Here is a 15,194-nt window from a genome sequence, read left to right as displayed (position 1 = left end):
GGAAGGTGAATTGTCCTCTGTTTTGTGATTCAAGGAGTTTGAAACACAGTGATCTTCCAGGGGAACCAGGGAGGGGAAGCCTGGGAGAGGCAACGGTGGGGGAAAGGGTTTACTTTCCTTGTGTTAAGATCCAGAGGATCTGGGTCTTGGGGTTCCCTGGGCAAGGTTTTGGGGGCACCAGAGTGTACCAGGCACTGGAATTCCTGGTTGATGGCAGCGCTATAGGTTCTAAGCTGGTAATTAAGCTTAGAGGAATTCATGCTGGTACCCCATCTTTTGGACACTAAGGTTCAGAGTGGGGAATTATACCATGACACAGATATTTCACAAAAACCATGAACCATAAATCAACTTCTTCACATAAAATGAAATGCAAGCCTACACATCATTGCTAAGGCAGGAAATGGTGCATGTTGCTTCCCCTGTGTGTTCCCCTCCTTGCTTCAAAGCCTACAGAAGCCTCTCAGGTCTCAGTTATGTGGCTATAGATGGGTAGGTGAGAACACTGCAAGTAGGCCAAGCTCTACAGAAATATTCCCCAACCCAAAACCATAAGCCAAGAACAGCACATTACTGCAGATTTACGCTTGGCCCTTGGGAAGATCATTCCAGATGCAGATAGCTAGAGAACCTCTAGGGGTAGCAAGGGACTGAAGAGGAAAGGCAACTCAGCAGGGAGTTAAGATGATTGTCCAACAAGCTCACTTTTTAAAAGTTTCTTCTAGCATGAGAAGAGAGAAGAAGTGTTACAAAAATCATCTAGCTGTGGTAACTACTGCCATTTTTAACATGGTTTAATTTACAAAATTGCACTGATGACAAGCTCCCATAGGGAACTGTTTAGCCTTTTTCTTTGCTGAGAGACCTCAAAACGTAAATGGTATAGCCTCTTTCTTAAAATATGGAAGAGGAGGTCTACAGTAGTCATCAGATCCCTATTTTAAGCCTGGAGTATATGGGCCAGAAAACATTGACAACCTTGTTTTGAGAAGTTGAGTTTGAATAGCCCATTTTTGGTGCTATGCCCATGCCCTAACCTTGAATTGGTGAATGCAGTGAGCAGCCAGTTCTCTCAACTTTCTGGAGGTTTGGGGGAGGAGGAACGGTGGCAGGAGGGAAGTGAAAGGGGCCATGAAGTGGCAAAAACTTTTAATTACTTTTTGAACTGAACAACTACTTTTAGTGTGTCCTAACTCAAATCCCTTGCCAATTTCACTTCAAATTTGGCAGATAAATTCTACCAGACTTAGTCTAATCAGTGTTGAGCTGGTTGTTCCTTGGTTTGCAGATTTGCAGGTGGAATAAATGGAAACTCAGTTGCAATCTTAACTATGGAACAGCTGCTTCTGTTTTGTAAACCAGGAGAAGTCAAAGGACAAATCCACAATAAGTCACACAAACATCTTTTTTATGGTAATGAGAATAGCAAATGTTTAAAAAAATTTAAACTATTCTTACATCATTTATTTTTTTATTTACTTATATGATTTACAAGGCCTTGATTAGACAAAATAGTAACTAAACTCAAAAACAAAAAGAGATACAAATCAACAGAATATAGAAGGAAACCCTATGTAGTTCTGTAAAATATATCACACCCGGTGCACGCACTGTTCAAATATCCCCATTACTACTGAAATGAAGATTTTTGTAAAGAAACATTTTAGTTTAGTTTAAGTACAGTTACAGTTTTCATACAGTTGAATTATGCTGTAATTTAATTCTGATCACGTCATGCCTAGTGTTTGGACTGCAGCAGCAGCAAATCTCTCAAGAGGTTTAGTGCAATCAGAAACTGGAATACAGCTTTGAGTATTTAACAGACAGGAGCTATAGACTGCATTCAGTAGAGTATGATACATTAATTGGAGCTAAAGTTTTAATACGCTTATTGCAAGTTTCTCTCATTTTTAACAAGCAGAACTTCTTTGCAGACATGTTATTGCTGTGGGTAATAAGGCTGTTGAGGGTAAGGGTATCCAGGTTGTTGAGGTCCTGGGTATGGTGCTTGTCCAGGATTTTGATACATTTGTGGTGCATATGGCAGATTATACTGGCCATAGGTGTAAGGATTGTAGCCCATTGGCATTGGCATCTGGCAATACCTGTGGAAAACAGCATCCATTAATTGCAAAAATTACAAGTTAAATACTGAGGCAGCAATAGGATGCAGCATTAGAGAGAAAGCTAAAAAGGCAAGAAACCCACAGGAGACAGTTTCAACTTGTTTCCCCCGTTACAGCATTTACTACTGCACATAACTTTTAGGAAGCAGATATTAAATGCAACACAATGCCTTGAAGTCAAATTCAGCTAAAGGAAAAAACCAGCAGCTTTTCATAACTAGAAAGACCATGATCCTGCTCTACACCTACTTCCCCCCTTCTTATATATCAATGTTGAATATAATTGTATTTATTTAGTATTTTCAGACCGTTCCAACTCACTGGTTAAGACAAGGTTTGCCTGGATAACACTGTGTTCAATCAGGGGCAGTACTCGCTGCGACAACAAAAAGGGACTACTAGGAAAAGTCTCTGCTTCAGAAAGGGAGCTATCCCATTCGCTCTAGGCTATAAGGTGGAAGAGACAGGAATGGGAAAAGTCCACAGGGAGATAAGCAGGCATTAGCAGGAGCTGCAGCTGACTCCCAATTCTGGGTATGCTCCTAGGCAGCAGGGAATGAAGTCTCATCTTGTGAGGTCATCTAGATGTTTGTATAGGATTCCCTTACTAGCCTCTTCCTCTCAGTGTCGATTCTAGTTGCTACTTAATTCTCCATTCTTCCTTTCAATGTGTGTCTGAGGCAGTTAGAGGATATACAGGACATACACAGCAGCAGGTACCAGAGCAAAGGGAGACAAGAGGTTATATATATGCTGCTGGCTGGGACCACAGGAAGAGTTAGGGGTTCTCAGATGATGACGACTCCTTCCCTTTGCTTTCCTGGCAGCTTTGCAGAGTGCCAGAGCAAGCTATCGAAAGCTCCCTCCTGCCCTTGCTAGAGTCTTCACAGTTCTCTCCAACAAGACTTAATCCCCACCCTCAGAGATGCCACATGCCGTCTTTAATAAGCAGGATCACAAAGATTCGTCAGTTCACCCAGAACTGCTAGTGCTGCACCCTATAAGCAGACCCCATGTCAACCAAGATAGAATCTGAAAAAGCTAAATACAATTGCAAAATTAAAATAGGCTCTTTAAAAAAAATTTGAGATTTTCAGAGTGTAGGTTGTTGCTGTCACTAAGAGTGGCAATACCAATTCTTTAGCTCTTACACAAAATGCACTACTTGCAAGAGCTAAATGAAGAGCTGATTTCTACTTCATGAATTTTCCCTCAGCATGTAGCAATATAAAACTCTCTACAATGGTAGGTACATACTTACATAGCTCTTACGTCAACAAGACAGAATTGAAGGCTATAAGCTACTTTTATAAGCTACTCAAACCAAGTAAAGGTATTTTGGGAGGTTCCCACAGTCTAGCTACTAGTCTCAAAGAGGGAAGGGACATAAGATATAAAAGTGAATACCCAATACTACTTACAGAACAAGAAGCCAATATTGCAAACAGAAGAGAGGTCTGTAAAATTCTATTTATAATGCTTAACATAAAACCAATTAAAGACAAAGCCCTTTTACAAGAGCATCTCAAACTCTTCCTCTCCTGCCTACCCATCCTTCCCTGAAAAACTGCACTAATCATGTCTAAAGCAGTATCGTGGACCATCATGGGTCCTCACATTTACAACTATATGACATTGCTCTAGCAATCATATGTTTTAGCTGACTTTAATATGATGCAAGAACTAGAAGCAAGGAAAGCCAGCACTTTGTGACTAGTCAGTTAAGCAAGGACCCCTATAACAGTCCACAGACCACAGTTTAAGAATTAACATGTATCTGAACTGCAGATATGACAAATCAAAGAAACGTCAGATCTTAACACAGAAGACAAAAACCCAGTGTCCACTAAAAGCAGCTTATTTAAATTCAATTCATATTTAACAAAATAATCTAATTACAGCACCAAAAAATGATTATCTATGAACTACTTAAGCATTCTTATAGTTTACCCTGGGTATCCTGGATAGGTTGGGTAAGGTGGTCCTTGTGCCTGTGATGGTGCAGTACTAGCCGCAGATGAACCAGGTAGAGGAGCTGGAGAAGCAGTAGCTCCAGTGGCTGTCGATACAGGAGCACTTGCTGTAGAAATCACTGGTGGTGGAGGGCGTGCTGGTGGTTGTGGTTTACTAGACTAAAAAGAGAAAAAAAAAAGTCAATTAGACCAAGTTTTTCAAGGGAAGCACCAGGTTCAATTCTAGAAGGTTTTTTTGGCTTTACACAATGTTATACATTTATGTTGCTGTATAATTGCTTAATTCAAAACTTTCTAGAAAGTTTGAGACAAATGCAAGATGATAAAATGGAAAACAAAGTTAACTATAAACCTTATTAATTGCAATCACTGTGACATTTCCTGAATGCTTTCCCGCCCCCACCTTGATTTGGCAATAGATGTTAAAATATAATACAGTAGAACCTCTGGAGTTACAGACACCTCAAGAATGGAGGTTGTCAGTAACTCTAAAATGTTCATAATTTGTGCAGTTCAGGCTCCAGATCCAGCAGCTAACGCTCCAGTCCAGGTTTCAACAGCAGCTGAGCTCCCTACTCAGGCCTGGAAAGAGTTTGCCAGCTTGATCCCCTCCCAGCCTGCAGAGGAGTGTGTGTAAAAACAACATGTCCCCCTCCCTCCAGTTGACCGGGCTGTAACGCTGGTGTTTGTATCTTTAATGTTCTACTGTACTCCAATACATTAAAAAGACTGCGAAAAGTTATTATAGTCAAATACTGTTACAAAGCATGGCCCATCTGTTATCAACTTGTATATACCACAAGCTTTTACTTACCACCATGGTTCTGGGTGCGGGAGTTGGAGTGGTTGATGCAGCAGGTTTACTTCCTCCGGCTGCTGCAGTTTGGTATGCAGGCTGTGATGGAATAGAGGGAGCACTAGGTTCTCTAGCAATGCTTTGTTGTAAGTCTCTATAAAAAGAGTGAAAGTATGGTTTAGATTTTAGATGAATTTTATATTTCTGTTCACTAACAAACTGAGGCAAGACAAGTCAGGATCTGGCAGTGCCCATCTTATTTTAAAGCGTAACACTTAATATTGGACCCACTTTTGACTGGAGAATGATCTCATCTTGTTCAGTCCTTCCTCCAGCCAATCCTTTTAACAATTTGCACAGCTATTTCCTATCTGGGCTCCAAATCCACCCAGAATATAGCTTATTAAGTGAGCCAAACTTTAGGAAAAAAATACTCCTAGAAAAATCAGGAACGTTTCAGCAAGTTTGAGCGTCTCTGAAAGGTATGTCTACAGCATATCTCCTAGTCCAGGCAGACAGGCTCGAGCTATCACATTAAAAACAGCAGTGTGGATGTTACAGCAGCAGCTAACGCTCTGGCTAGCCACTCGAGCTCAGACACCACCACTCCCCACCATCCTCTGTGGACTAGTTGCCCAAGCTTGGACAAAGTCCAAACTGCTATTTTTGAACTTTACTTCAAGCCAAGCTAGTGAGAATCTCTACTAGTGCAGACATACTCTTAGGTTACAAAAGGTACCGCTAGACTAGGACATACTGATACAAAAATCTTAATCTTTACCCTGCAAAGTGATTGTGTTTCACATACAGAGCACAAATCATTTCACATTACATACATTTTTATTTAATTTAGAGCAAGACCGACCATGTTTCAGGGTAGGATGGAAAAGTTAGTCTCAGACACTCCAGTGGAGATGTTCTTCTGGACTAAAATGAACAATCTAAGGGTTTGTCTACACTGGCAATTTACAGTGCTGCAACTTTCTCGCTCAGGGGTGTGAAAAAACACCCCCCTGAGCACAGCAAGTTTCAGCACTGTAAAGAGCCAGTGTAGGCAGTGCACCAGCGCTGGTAGCTACACCCCTCCTGGAGATGGTTTTTTTAGAACACTGGGAGAGAAGAGGGAAAACATTTGAATATGCAAACTGCCAGAAACCTGCAGCTCTCAGAACACTTGTTCTCACATTCTTCAGCATGCGATCTCTATTTAATTAAACTTTATTAAGCAAGCATCTTATAAGATACATAGGGAGTCCAGAGACTTTTAGTATCTTATACTAACACCAAACTACCACCCTTTTCTTATATTAGAGTTCCATAAGAATTCCAAGCCAGAAGTTTGGAGATTTAAGTCAGATATTCTGAGAAATGTGGCGTATTCAAAGATGTTGGGATAAAATTAAATATTTGAGATTTGGCCAATTCTACTGAGACTCTTTGGGAACCATTTAACATTTAAAGGAAGTCTATTTCACATAAAAGTATGATAAATTAGATAAAATCAAAAAGTGTCACAGCTAGAAATTTATACATGGCATTTTGAAATAGAAAACTGACAAAGAAAAATGTATCACTCTCTCCAATCTCACTAATAATAAACTAGAGTTTCACACTATGACAAATATGAAGGTCAACTCAGAAGAGGGAGACAAAACTGGACAACTATTGGTCTGGCTGGTTAAGTGAGAAAGAAAATTGTCATTGCAGTTAAGGGAATGAGAGATCTCTTATGAACAAGAGAGCAATACTGTCTTGGTAGGTTTTTATAAGAAAGGTTATATGAACAGCCAAACTCAATTTGCTGCAGACAGTGAAACTACTATTCATTAAATACCACATCCCAAAAGTGTCAAACATACTGCAACATCTTAGGTGAAGGGATTTTTAGGGGCGAGATCCAACAACTAATTAGGTTATCTACTCTTAAGCATAAAGCTCAGAGCTTAACTTCAAAAAACAAAATTAAAAAAAAAAACAAAAACCACAACCCTACCCACACCACACTTATGATATTTTAGCCAGCTTAAAAACCATTTAAAGACTAAAAACTAGCCTTTCAAACTACAAAGCTCTTACAACAATGCTAGAAGTAAAATCCATTTTAATGTTCCTCCTATACCTTAATTAACATGAAAATGAAAAAAACCTGTCAAATTACGGCTCCAAAGGTTCCAATGCCAAACAAGAAATTACCTGGGGGTGGGGGGTGTTTTACTGACTAATGTTTTACTAGGATTTTAGATTTTGCATAATGCAGAAGAGTTTTTAGTAGCGATGTACTACAAATATCCTGAAGAGTCTAGTAATCTTACCCTGTCCTACAACAACTTTCTGGTAGTGATCAATTCTTAGTACAAGCAGTAACAGTGCTAGTGACACTAACCAACTACTGACAGAATGGTAATATTTTGTTTGCACTAATTTTATAGCTTTAACCCTATACACTGAGAAAGTGAGACTGTCAGGCTTAAAAGTGAATTTGGGAATCCTCACCTCAAATATACCACAGTGGAGAAACTTTAGGTTCCTCTTTGCTGGCCTGATGATGTGGCAGGCAGGCGAACAACTCTATTAAATGTTAAGATTTACTTTACAAGCACAATTTCCGTATAAAGCACTTCTAAAAAAAGGATAGGATAGGATTTGGGGATTAAGTGTCAATAGGGCATGTGTACCGATTAAAGTAACATTCTCCTAGTAATTTCAGTAACAAGCAACCTTCACCAATGCTTTGGTGAATAAGATGATCTGGTTAGAAAGACAGAACGTATGTAGCTTTGATAAGCTTTCTTCTTAAGCAAGAAAAAGGCCAAGTGGTTGACCCTCAAGAAGCATATTACTGTACTAACCTTATCCATGTACATATTACTGTTGCAGCATGATACTGTCACCCTACATGTGAAGGCTGAAAAGCTGTGCTATTGCCAACTGTTTGTACTGTGCTTGACTAATCTAAATGATAACATAACTCTCACACAAGATCAAACTGCAGTTCACTCTGGTACTCAGGTCTCAAGCACTTGACAATGCTGGCTTATTCACTGAAAGGCGTAAGATTAAGGCTAATAATCAGCCACGGCTTCCGTGATTTTTATGAGATCTCTACAACTGCCTCAAAATTCCATTCATTCAGACCCAGGGGGTAGGAGAGCAGGGGGCACACCTTAGTTTCTGCCCTGGATCCCAGCCAGCCTAATGCTGGCCCTGGTTGTTGATTGACTGCTAAGTTACAAAAACCTTATTGGCTAAGCATGAGGAGCATATGTGGGAGCTTTAGTTGCGTGAGGGAAAAAATGGCAACGCCAAAGTACACTGAGGAGCAAAATGGCAAACACAACTGCTAAGCAGAGAAATAGTAAAATACTCAAATGGAAAATCATGAAAGTGGCGGACTGATGTTTTGTACAGCATGTAACGCTCCTGTAGATTACACACGAAAAGTAAGCTGTGACAAACAAACAAAGTACTTTGCATAAAGGTAGGGCACAAGGCCTTGAATCGGGTCTGGCCAAGAAGCTAAACTACACAAAATGGTGAGTGACCTGTTTACTGTAAAGACCGAAGAACAGATGCATCATAGGACAGATGTTTACAGAGGCTTTCTGCACTGCTAACATTCTACTACATGTCTTAGACTACTCTGCTAACAAAAGCTATCTGGAAAGCTCCATGAATAACATCGGCATTATACCTACCTTGGATCATTTCCAAAAAACATACTTGCCAAAGCTTTTTGAAAGACATGTAAATGACCTGAAAGAACTGCTGAACCAGTGTTTTGGAATTGGTCTCATAGCACGTGAAACTACTGATGCTGAAGGGTGCTAAATAGTGAATATCCCTGTTTGTCTTTTGCAGACACTTCAAGCCAACAAGGGGAAGATAGTTTGGAACTGAAGTCTTTGCTAATAGAGTGTGTATGTCTTAACCTGAAAATGGAGTCATGAAGTCATGAAGCGGTGGAAACAGTTAAGAAATACGGAATTTTTTGAAAAAACGTCACTGCTTTTGTCACTGACAATGCTGCATATATGAAGAAAACCTGGGAGCAGAGTCTGAAAGCACTTTTTCTAAATGCAGTGCACGTAACATACACGGCACATCTTCTCAACTTAATGGGCAAAACTTGGAGAAAAACATTTCGGAAAAGTAAATGAAATTGTCATTGCCGTAAAAAGTGCATTTACTGCTTGCCCTGCCCACAAAACACGGTTCAGTCAATCGTTGCAGCAAAAGGAAAGTGCCTGCAATTCCACCTTCACCAGTAACCATATGGTGGAACAGCTGGTTTGAAGCTGTCCATTTTCGTATCAACCACCTGCAGGATTATGTGGATTTTTTTTTTGAGGAGTGGGAGTGAAGCTGTAATTCATCTGTTGAAAATGTGGTCACTCAGTAAATCAATGGAAATAAAAGCAGATATTGCAGCATTAGAACTGTTTGCACCAAGAATAATGGCAACTCTCACTGCTTATGAAAAAACAGAAATCAGATCCCGTAAGGCAGCAAATGACTTGGCTGATCTCATCAGTTGGCAAAGTCCTTCAGTGACACAACTGACAATCTGTTAGCTAAGAAAGCCTACATGGCTGGTTCTGAAGGGTTTTGTCAACCAGCTGCAAGCTTTTTTTTAAAAACCTGCTGAGCGTTTGATCCCCATCATCCCACACTTCTTGATACACATACATTTAGTGATGCAAGGTCTATTCCCATGTTTGAAGACGAGTTGGCAAAAGCAGAGTTTTGTAGCTACAGCAGTGCACTTTCTGAAATGAAGTGCCCTGACATTGTAAAATTTTGGTACAACTTAGGATCGCTTTCCAGTCTGACCATAATAGCTCTGATTAGTTTGCCAATGCCCGATAACAGTGCGGACTGCTAAAGATCATTTTTGTCTTACAAAGATATCTTGCGAGATGACAACCTGGCACAATACAACAAGCTGTTTCAGAAATGTGGAACGCTCTAACTGTTAGTAAATGATCATTTTACACTAACAATTAATCTTGTTAGTAGTCAAAGTTATATAAGGTTTAATAGGCAATTAAAAAGCTTCTGTATTGGTGTAGTAAAAACTGCATTACTGTGTGTACGTTTGTTTACGGCCTGCATCCTGCCCATGACTTTCAATAAAAATACCTATGACAAAATCTTAGCCTTATGTTAGATCACCACAATGAAGCAGACTGAACGGGCAGCATTAGGTTTATGTTACTGGGCACACAGGGGCAGGATGATTTCCTGATGCCAGATGACGATGACCTTATAACCTGAAGCATTCAGCTTGAATACTTTCCTTCAGAAGTATAGCAGAAATAAAAAGATCCAGAGAAAGGTGAGGAAAAACCACTAAAGGCAACAGAGGAGTTGTGGAAGCAGCAGTGTTCTGAAAATGAACAGACTTAGTTTAAGAGTATATGGAAAAGCAGTGCATCAAGTGACTAGTACAGAGAAGTACAATTGAGTTATCATAGAACAAAGGCCACAAAGTTAAAAAGGCAACAAGAGAAAGTTCTCAGGGGCTGGTCCAAGATCGTGGCAGGAGCTCCCTCATCACCTTTTACCTCAAGCAGAAAGGGCATTTCTTTGACTTTGCCTTCTCTGACATAATACATAGCAACAGGCATATTAAAAAACATTTGCCTAAACAAGACATTCCATTGCACATGCTTCTCAGCCTGGGGAGAGGATGAGAGCACAAAGATATGACAGAAAGGTAGTTAACGCTTAATGTGCTACTAGAATGTGCACAGACACTATGATAATGAGGATGGTAAAAAAAAAATCTATACAAAAGTAGAGTATGAAATAGATTATAGGAAATATTTTTTCATTTTACCAAGTACCACTTGAGAATTCCCTACTACAATACAAGATACATTGAAGAAAATTGTTTAGTACAAGTGAACTCCAAATATCTGTCAGAGGACATCCAAAGTATTAGGGCAACTGTAATTTCTGACAAACAAATAATGAATTCTGGGGCAATGATCTTCAGCTTTAAATGGTATTTATCTGAAAAATTTTTAAAGGGGTAGATACTAGCATGAATAAGGCTAAATTATGCAGACACTAGCTAAGATAAAAATGATAAAAGCATCTTGTGAAGAGATTTCTGGAAGTTTAATAATTTGTTCAACTGCTCCCTTTACCACTTTTTTGATAATCCTTTCAAATAATTTTAATGTGTTAGAAAGGCACAACTTATTCTTATGAGAGGTGTACTTTATCCAGAGAGCCATCCTTCCTCCTCTCAGTTTAGTACCATAGTAAGCACAACCATTGTACTAATGACTAATATATTACTTTCATTAGCGCTTAAACAAAATACTAGATTCTTACTTTAGAAGTTCATCTCTTTCAGTCTTACGGGCAAAAACGATGTCACTGCATTTGTTTTGGAATTTCAGCAAGATTTCTGTCAATTCATTGTAAAACTATCAAAAAAAAGTGAACATATTGCAATGAATATAGTCTTAAGATCCGCATAAGCATAATTCATGCCCCATTTAAAAAACAAGTTAATGTTTGACTCTTAACATTATACAAGTTTTTATAAATTGACTCAATTGTGAAGAGACATTTCATGGCCCAAAACTTCTGATTCTAGTAAAACACCACCACAGAGATACATTTGCTCTTTATTTGAAAAGCACTAGATCAATGGTTCTCAAAACTACTTGAGAACCACTGCATCCCCCAGCCCCAAAACCCCTACGCCCAGTGCCCACCCCGAGACCCTCCACAGAGTGGGGCCAGCTGTATGCTAATTGGGCCACACATTGAGAACCACTGCACTAGATCAACCAACTAGTCTAGGCAACTGCAAATATATTATAAATGGAAGAAAAAATTGTTTCAGATCAAACGGAGATCAGAATATTTAAACAGGAGATACTAGTTTAATAAAATTTAAAATGAGACTATTACATAAACACTAGTAGTCAGTACTATAAGGTTAATGTTAATCTCTTACTGATAAACAAGCAAGACAAATTGTCCAGAGACAACTTTCCAGTATCAACAGTCAACAAAAATAAAGACAAATTGAGTATGGCCTTCCTGATCTCTCTCCAGATCACACAAACAGTAATGCATACAAATATAAGTTTTATGAAGTGACCTGATATCACTGTAGATGGAGGGAAAAAATGCCTCGAATACTAGGGCTGGTCTACAGAGTCTTGCACTGAATTAACTAAATCTAACTAAAAAGGTGTAATTCACACCTTTTGTTATTCTGGCACAAGAGTGAGTGAGTGTGTGTAAGGGAGAGCCCTAAGTCTTTGTACAAAGATGACAAACAAGTTTAACTCTGAATTGCTGCAGTTTTAATACAGATACACATTTTAGAGAAAAAAAGAGTAAAAACAGTAAGCCAAAGAAAAGAATGCATCTGACACAACAACTGGAAATTTTGCTGTTGCTTACATATAGTTTGGCATGTACACAGCAATGTTCTCTGTCTCCCTAAGGTTACTATACCTTTGTGCCTTCTTTTAAATTGGCTACAAGTTCCACAAAGTTGTCATTTGCTACAGCTAAATTCTTCAGAACTTCTTCTCTTAAATTAGATTCATTGTTTGATTGTTTCATCTTTGAAAATTCCTGATGTGCATTCTGCAAAAAAAGAGAAAGAAGCGTTTTGGTCCCAAGGGATGTCTAAAATTCCTGAAATTTAAAATCCAAGGTATTCAAACAAACATCAATACAGCAATATCTCCGAGGATTAAAGGCAATTATGTGTAGTGTACTTAAGAGACTTTTGCATTTAAAATATTGAGTGTAAACATGAATGACGTACTGTCATTCAGAAACAGTTTCCACCTCCTGGAAGTAAGGAACATCTCAACCTCTGCAGAGGCAGAAGTTGTAGAAACGTTTACTAGGTTACAAACAATTTCACATTTAAATAGTTATTCAGAAACTTCTGGACACTTACTCAACATCTATTGCATCAGTATTTTGTAGTCATATAGGAACATTGACGACTTAGTAAATAAAGACCAATAATATGATTTTACCTTTTTAAATTCAAGCTTCTCTTTCTTGAGAAATAACTAAAAAACTGTCATTAGAATGCTCTAACCACTCTAATGAATATTTACTAATTGCACACCAGAAGAGAGATTTCAACAAGCATGAAATAATTAAACTTGTGACCAAGTGAAATGTTGTAGAGTTTTCAAGATCAAACATCCCACACATCTTCCATATGCAAAAATACAAGATGGCACGTAAAAGGAAGTATTTACAAGGATGCTTGGCAAGACCTGCATTAGGTACAGAAATGAGAGTTTCCCAGCTTTATACCTCAATTATCTAGAGTTTCCCTTTTTTTCTTTAAAGGGTAGTTCCCATCTCCAAGTACAGGTTTCAGAAAAAAGAGCAAAAAGAACTTCAACAATTTCCCTCCCCCGCTCTTCCTCCATGACTGACCATCTCCCAGTCACCAAACACCCACTTCCTTGTTACAGGAAGGGGCTGTAACATTCCTCTAATACCAGAAGGAATCAAAGGAACAGAAGAGAGCAGACAGGCAACTGTAAACTGTTAGGCGGAGATTGTGGACTCTTAGATGATCATATTGGTCCCTTCTGACCTATGAGTCTATGAGTCTTGTTCTAAGACTCCCACCAGCTGGCTTAGAGAAAAAGAACATTTGCATCCTTCCTAAAAACTGCAGCTCTACAATGAGCTTTTCCAGTTTGTAGTAATGAACTGTGATATTGGTCACTGACAGACCCTAAGTTCCACCAATCAGAATGGAAAGAGTTTGAATGCTCATTTCCCCAGCATTTTTTGCCTGTGCTTTCCTGCTACATTTTTCTGTAAGAAGGGAACTAATTTATACACTAAACAGTGAAACTGGAAATTGCATAATCTACAAACCATGCACTTCTTGTGGCCTGATTTTTAATTATATTAATCTAGAAAGGCCTACAGAAGGGTCTATATCTTTGAAGCAGAGATCTCAAAACCCTTGTTCTTCAAACAGAAAAGAAAAGAAACAAAAAACCCAAAAACTAAATGCCACAGTAGGATATGAAGGTAACTGGTTTTCCAGATGTAAGGAAACATCAGCTGTCTGAGAGGCTGAACCAAGTCTTAGACCCTTTCACAACCCAAGCCTTCAAAAGAAGGTACAGAACAGCTTGAACCAATGTCCAGATGAAGTTACCTACCTGTAACTGAAGGTTCTTTGAGATGTGTGGCCCCTATTTGTATTCTGCTGAGAGTTATACATGCACATCATGCTCCCAGAATCAGACAGACAATTTGAAAGTAGTGTCCACTGGGTCTGAGCATATGCCGATTCATCTCATGCCTCCGCCCAAGGCGATAAAGTGTGGAACAGAGTGACTGTCTCCAGTTCCTTCTCCATCATGAATCTGACAGATCCAAAGGAGTATAGGATATGGAACACAGAGACCACACATCTGGAAGAGCCTAGTTACAGTATGTAACCTCCTCTTTGAGTGATGGTCCCTACTAACTTCGGCTTAGGGTGATTGACAAGCAGTACGTAAGTTGGAGGAGGGTGCGAGGATGAGGATAGAAGAGTCATAAGGAGAATCACTGTGCCAAAGGAGGCACTTGCCATCAAGTCCTGCACCAAGGCATGGTGCATGGCAAAGATGTGTACAGAATTCTACATGACTGCTCTACATATGCCTATAAGGGGCACACAGAAGGGATGCCATGGTTGTAGCTTGAGCTCTAGTAGCGGGAACCCATACTCCTCTGGGGGCAAGTAGGCTCAACAGCTGAGTTTAATAGAGCCAGAAATCCATTTGAAAGTTCTCTGGGTGGACATGGCTCTAAGTCTTTCTGCTACTGCAACAAACAGTCTAGGGGATTTCCTGACTGGTTTCATTCTCTGTAAGTAGAAGGCCAAAGCTCATCAGACATCAAAGGAATAGAGTCAATGCTCTCCTGCAGACGTGTGGTTTTGGGAAGAAAACAGGTAAACGAATGGATTAGTTAATGTGAAACTGGGACACTACCTCTGATAAAAATTTGGCTGTAGATGTAAGGAGTCCTTATCCTTGTAGAATACTGTGAATGGCAGGTCCGCCATCAAAGCTCCAAGTTCAACGACCCTTCTACTGAGGGACAGCAACAAGGCAGGCAACATCTGATCTAGAAACTGCCACTCTGTAGTTGTGATTAGTAAATGTATGAGCAGAATGCCACGTTTCTGTACCTCAAATCTCCAAGATAGAAACCCCTTGAAGACACGCTATAGATGTCACCTGAGCCCTAACCAAAGGAGGAAGGGGAAGTTTATTCAACACA

General features: G+C 39.4%; 1 protein-coding gene across 2 annotated transcripts in view; it reads right to left on the bottom strand.

Annotated features, from left to right (window-relative positions):
• Window positions 1–1,457: 1,457 nt before the first annotated feature.
• The window catches only part of PDCD6IP (programmed cell death 6 interacting protein), a 50,624-nt gene continuing 36,887 nt past the window's right edge, over window positions 1,458–15,194 (bottom strand). For both annotated transcript variants that reach the window (XM_032798791.2, XM_032798792.2), the window contains exons 14-18: window positions 12,381–12,515; window positions 11,238–11,332; window positions 4,914–5,049; window positions 4,077–4,258; window positions 1,458–2,105 (exon numbers count right to left, since the gene is read on the bottom strand). In XM_032798791.2, coding sequence (XP_032654682.1) covers window positions 1,940–2,105; window positions 4,077–4,258; window positions 4,914–5,049; window positions 11,238–11,332; window positions 12,381–12,515 — 714 coding nt within the window. In that variant the 3' untranslated portion in view covers window positions 1,458–1,939. The remainder of the gene's footprint in view (window positions 2,106–4,076; window positions 4,259–4,913; window positions 5,050–11,237; window positions 11,333–12,380; window positions 12,516–15,194) is intronic.

This window comes from Chelonoidis abingdonii, chromosome 2, assembly GCF_003597395.2.
Source record: "Chelonoidis abingdonii isolate Lonesome George chromosome 2, CheloAbing_2.0, whole genome shotgun sequence".
In the NCBI taxonomy this organism is placed as follows: domain Eukaryota; kingdom Metazoa; phylum Chordata; order Testudines; family Testudinidae; genus Chelonoidis; species Chelonoidis abingdonii.
The sequence above is the reverse complement of the archived record's forward strand: the minus strand, read 5'-3'. Positions and strand labels throughout refer to the sequence as shown.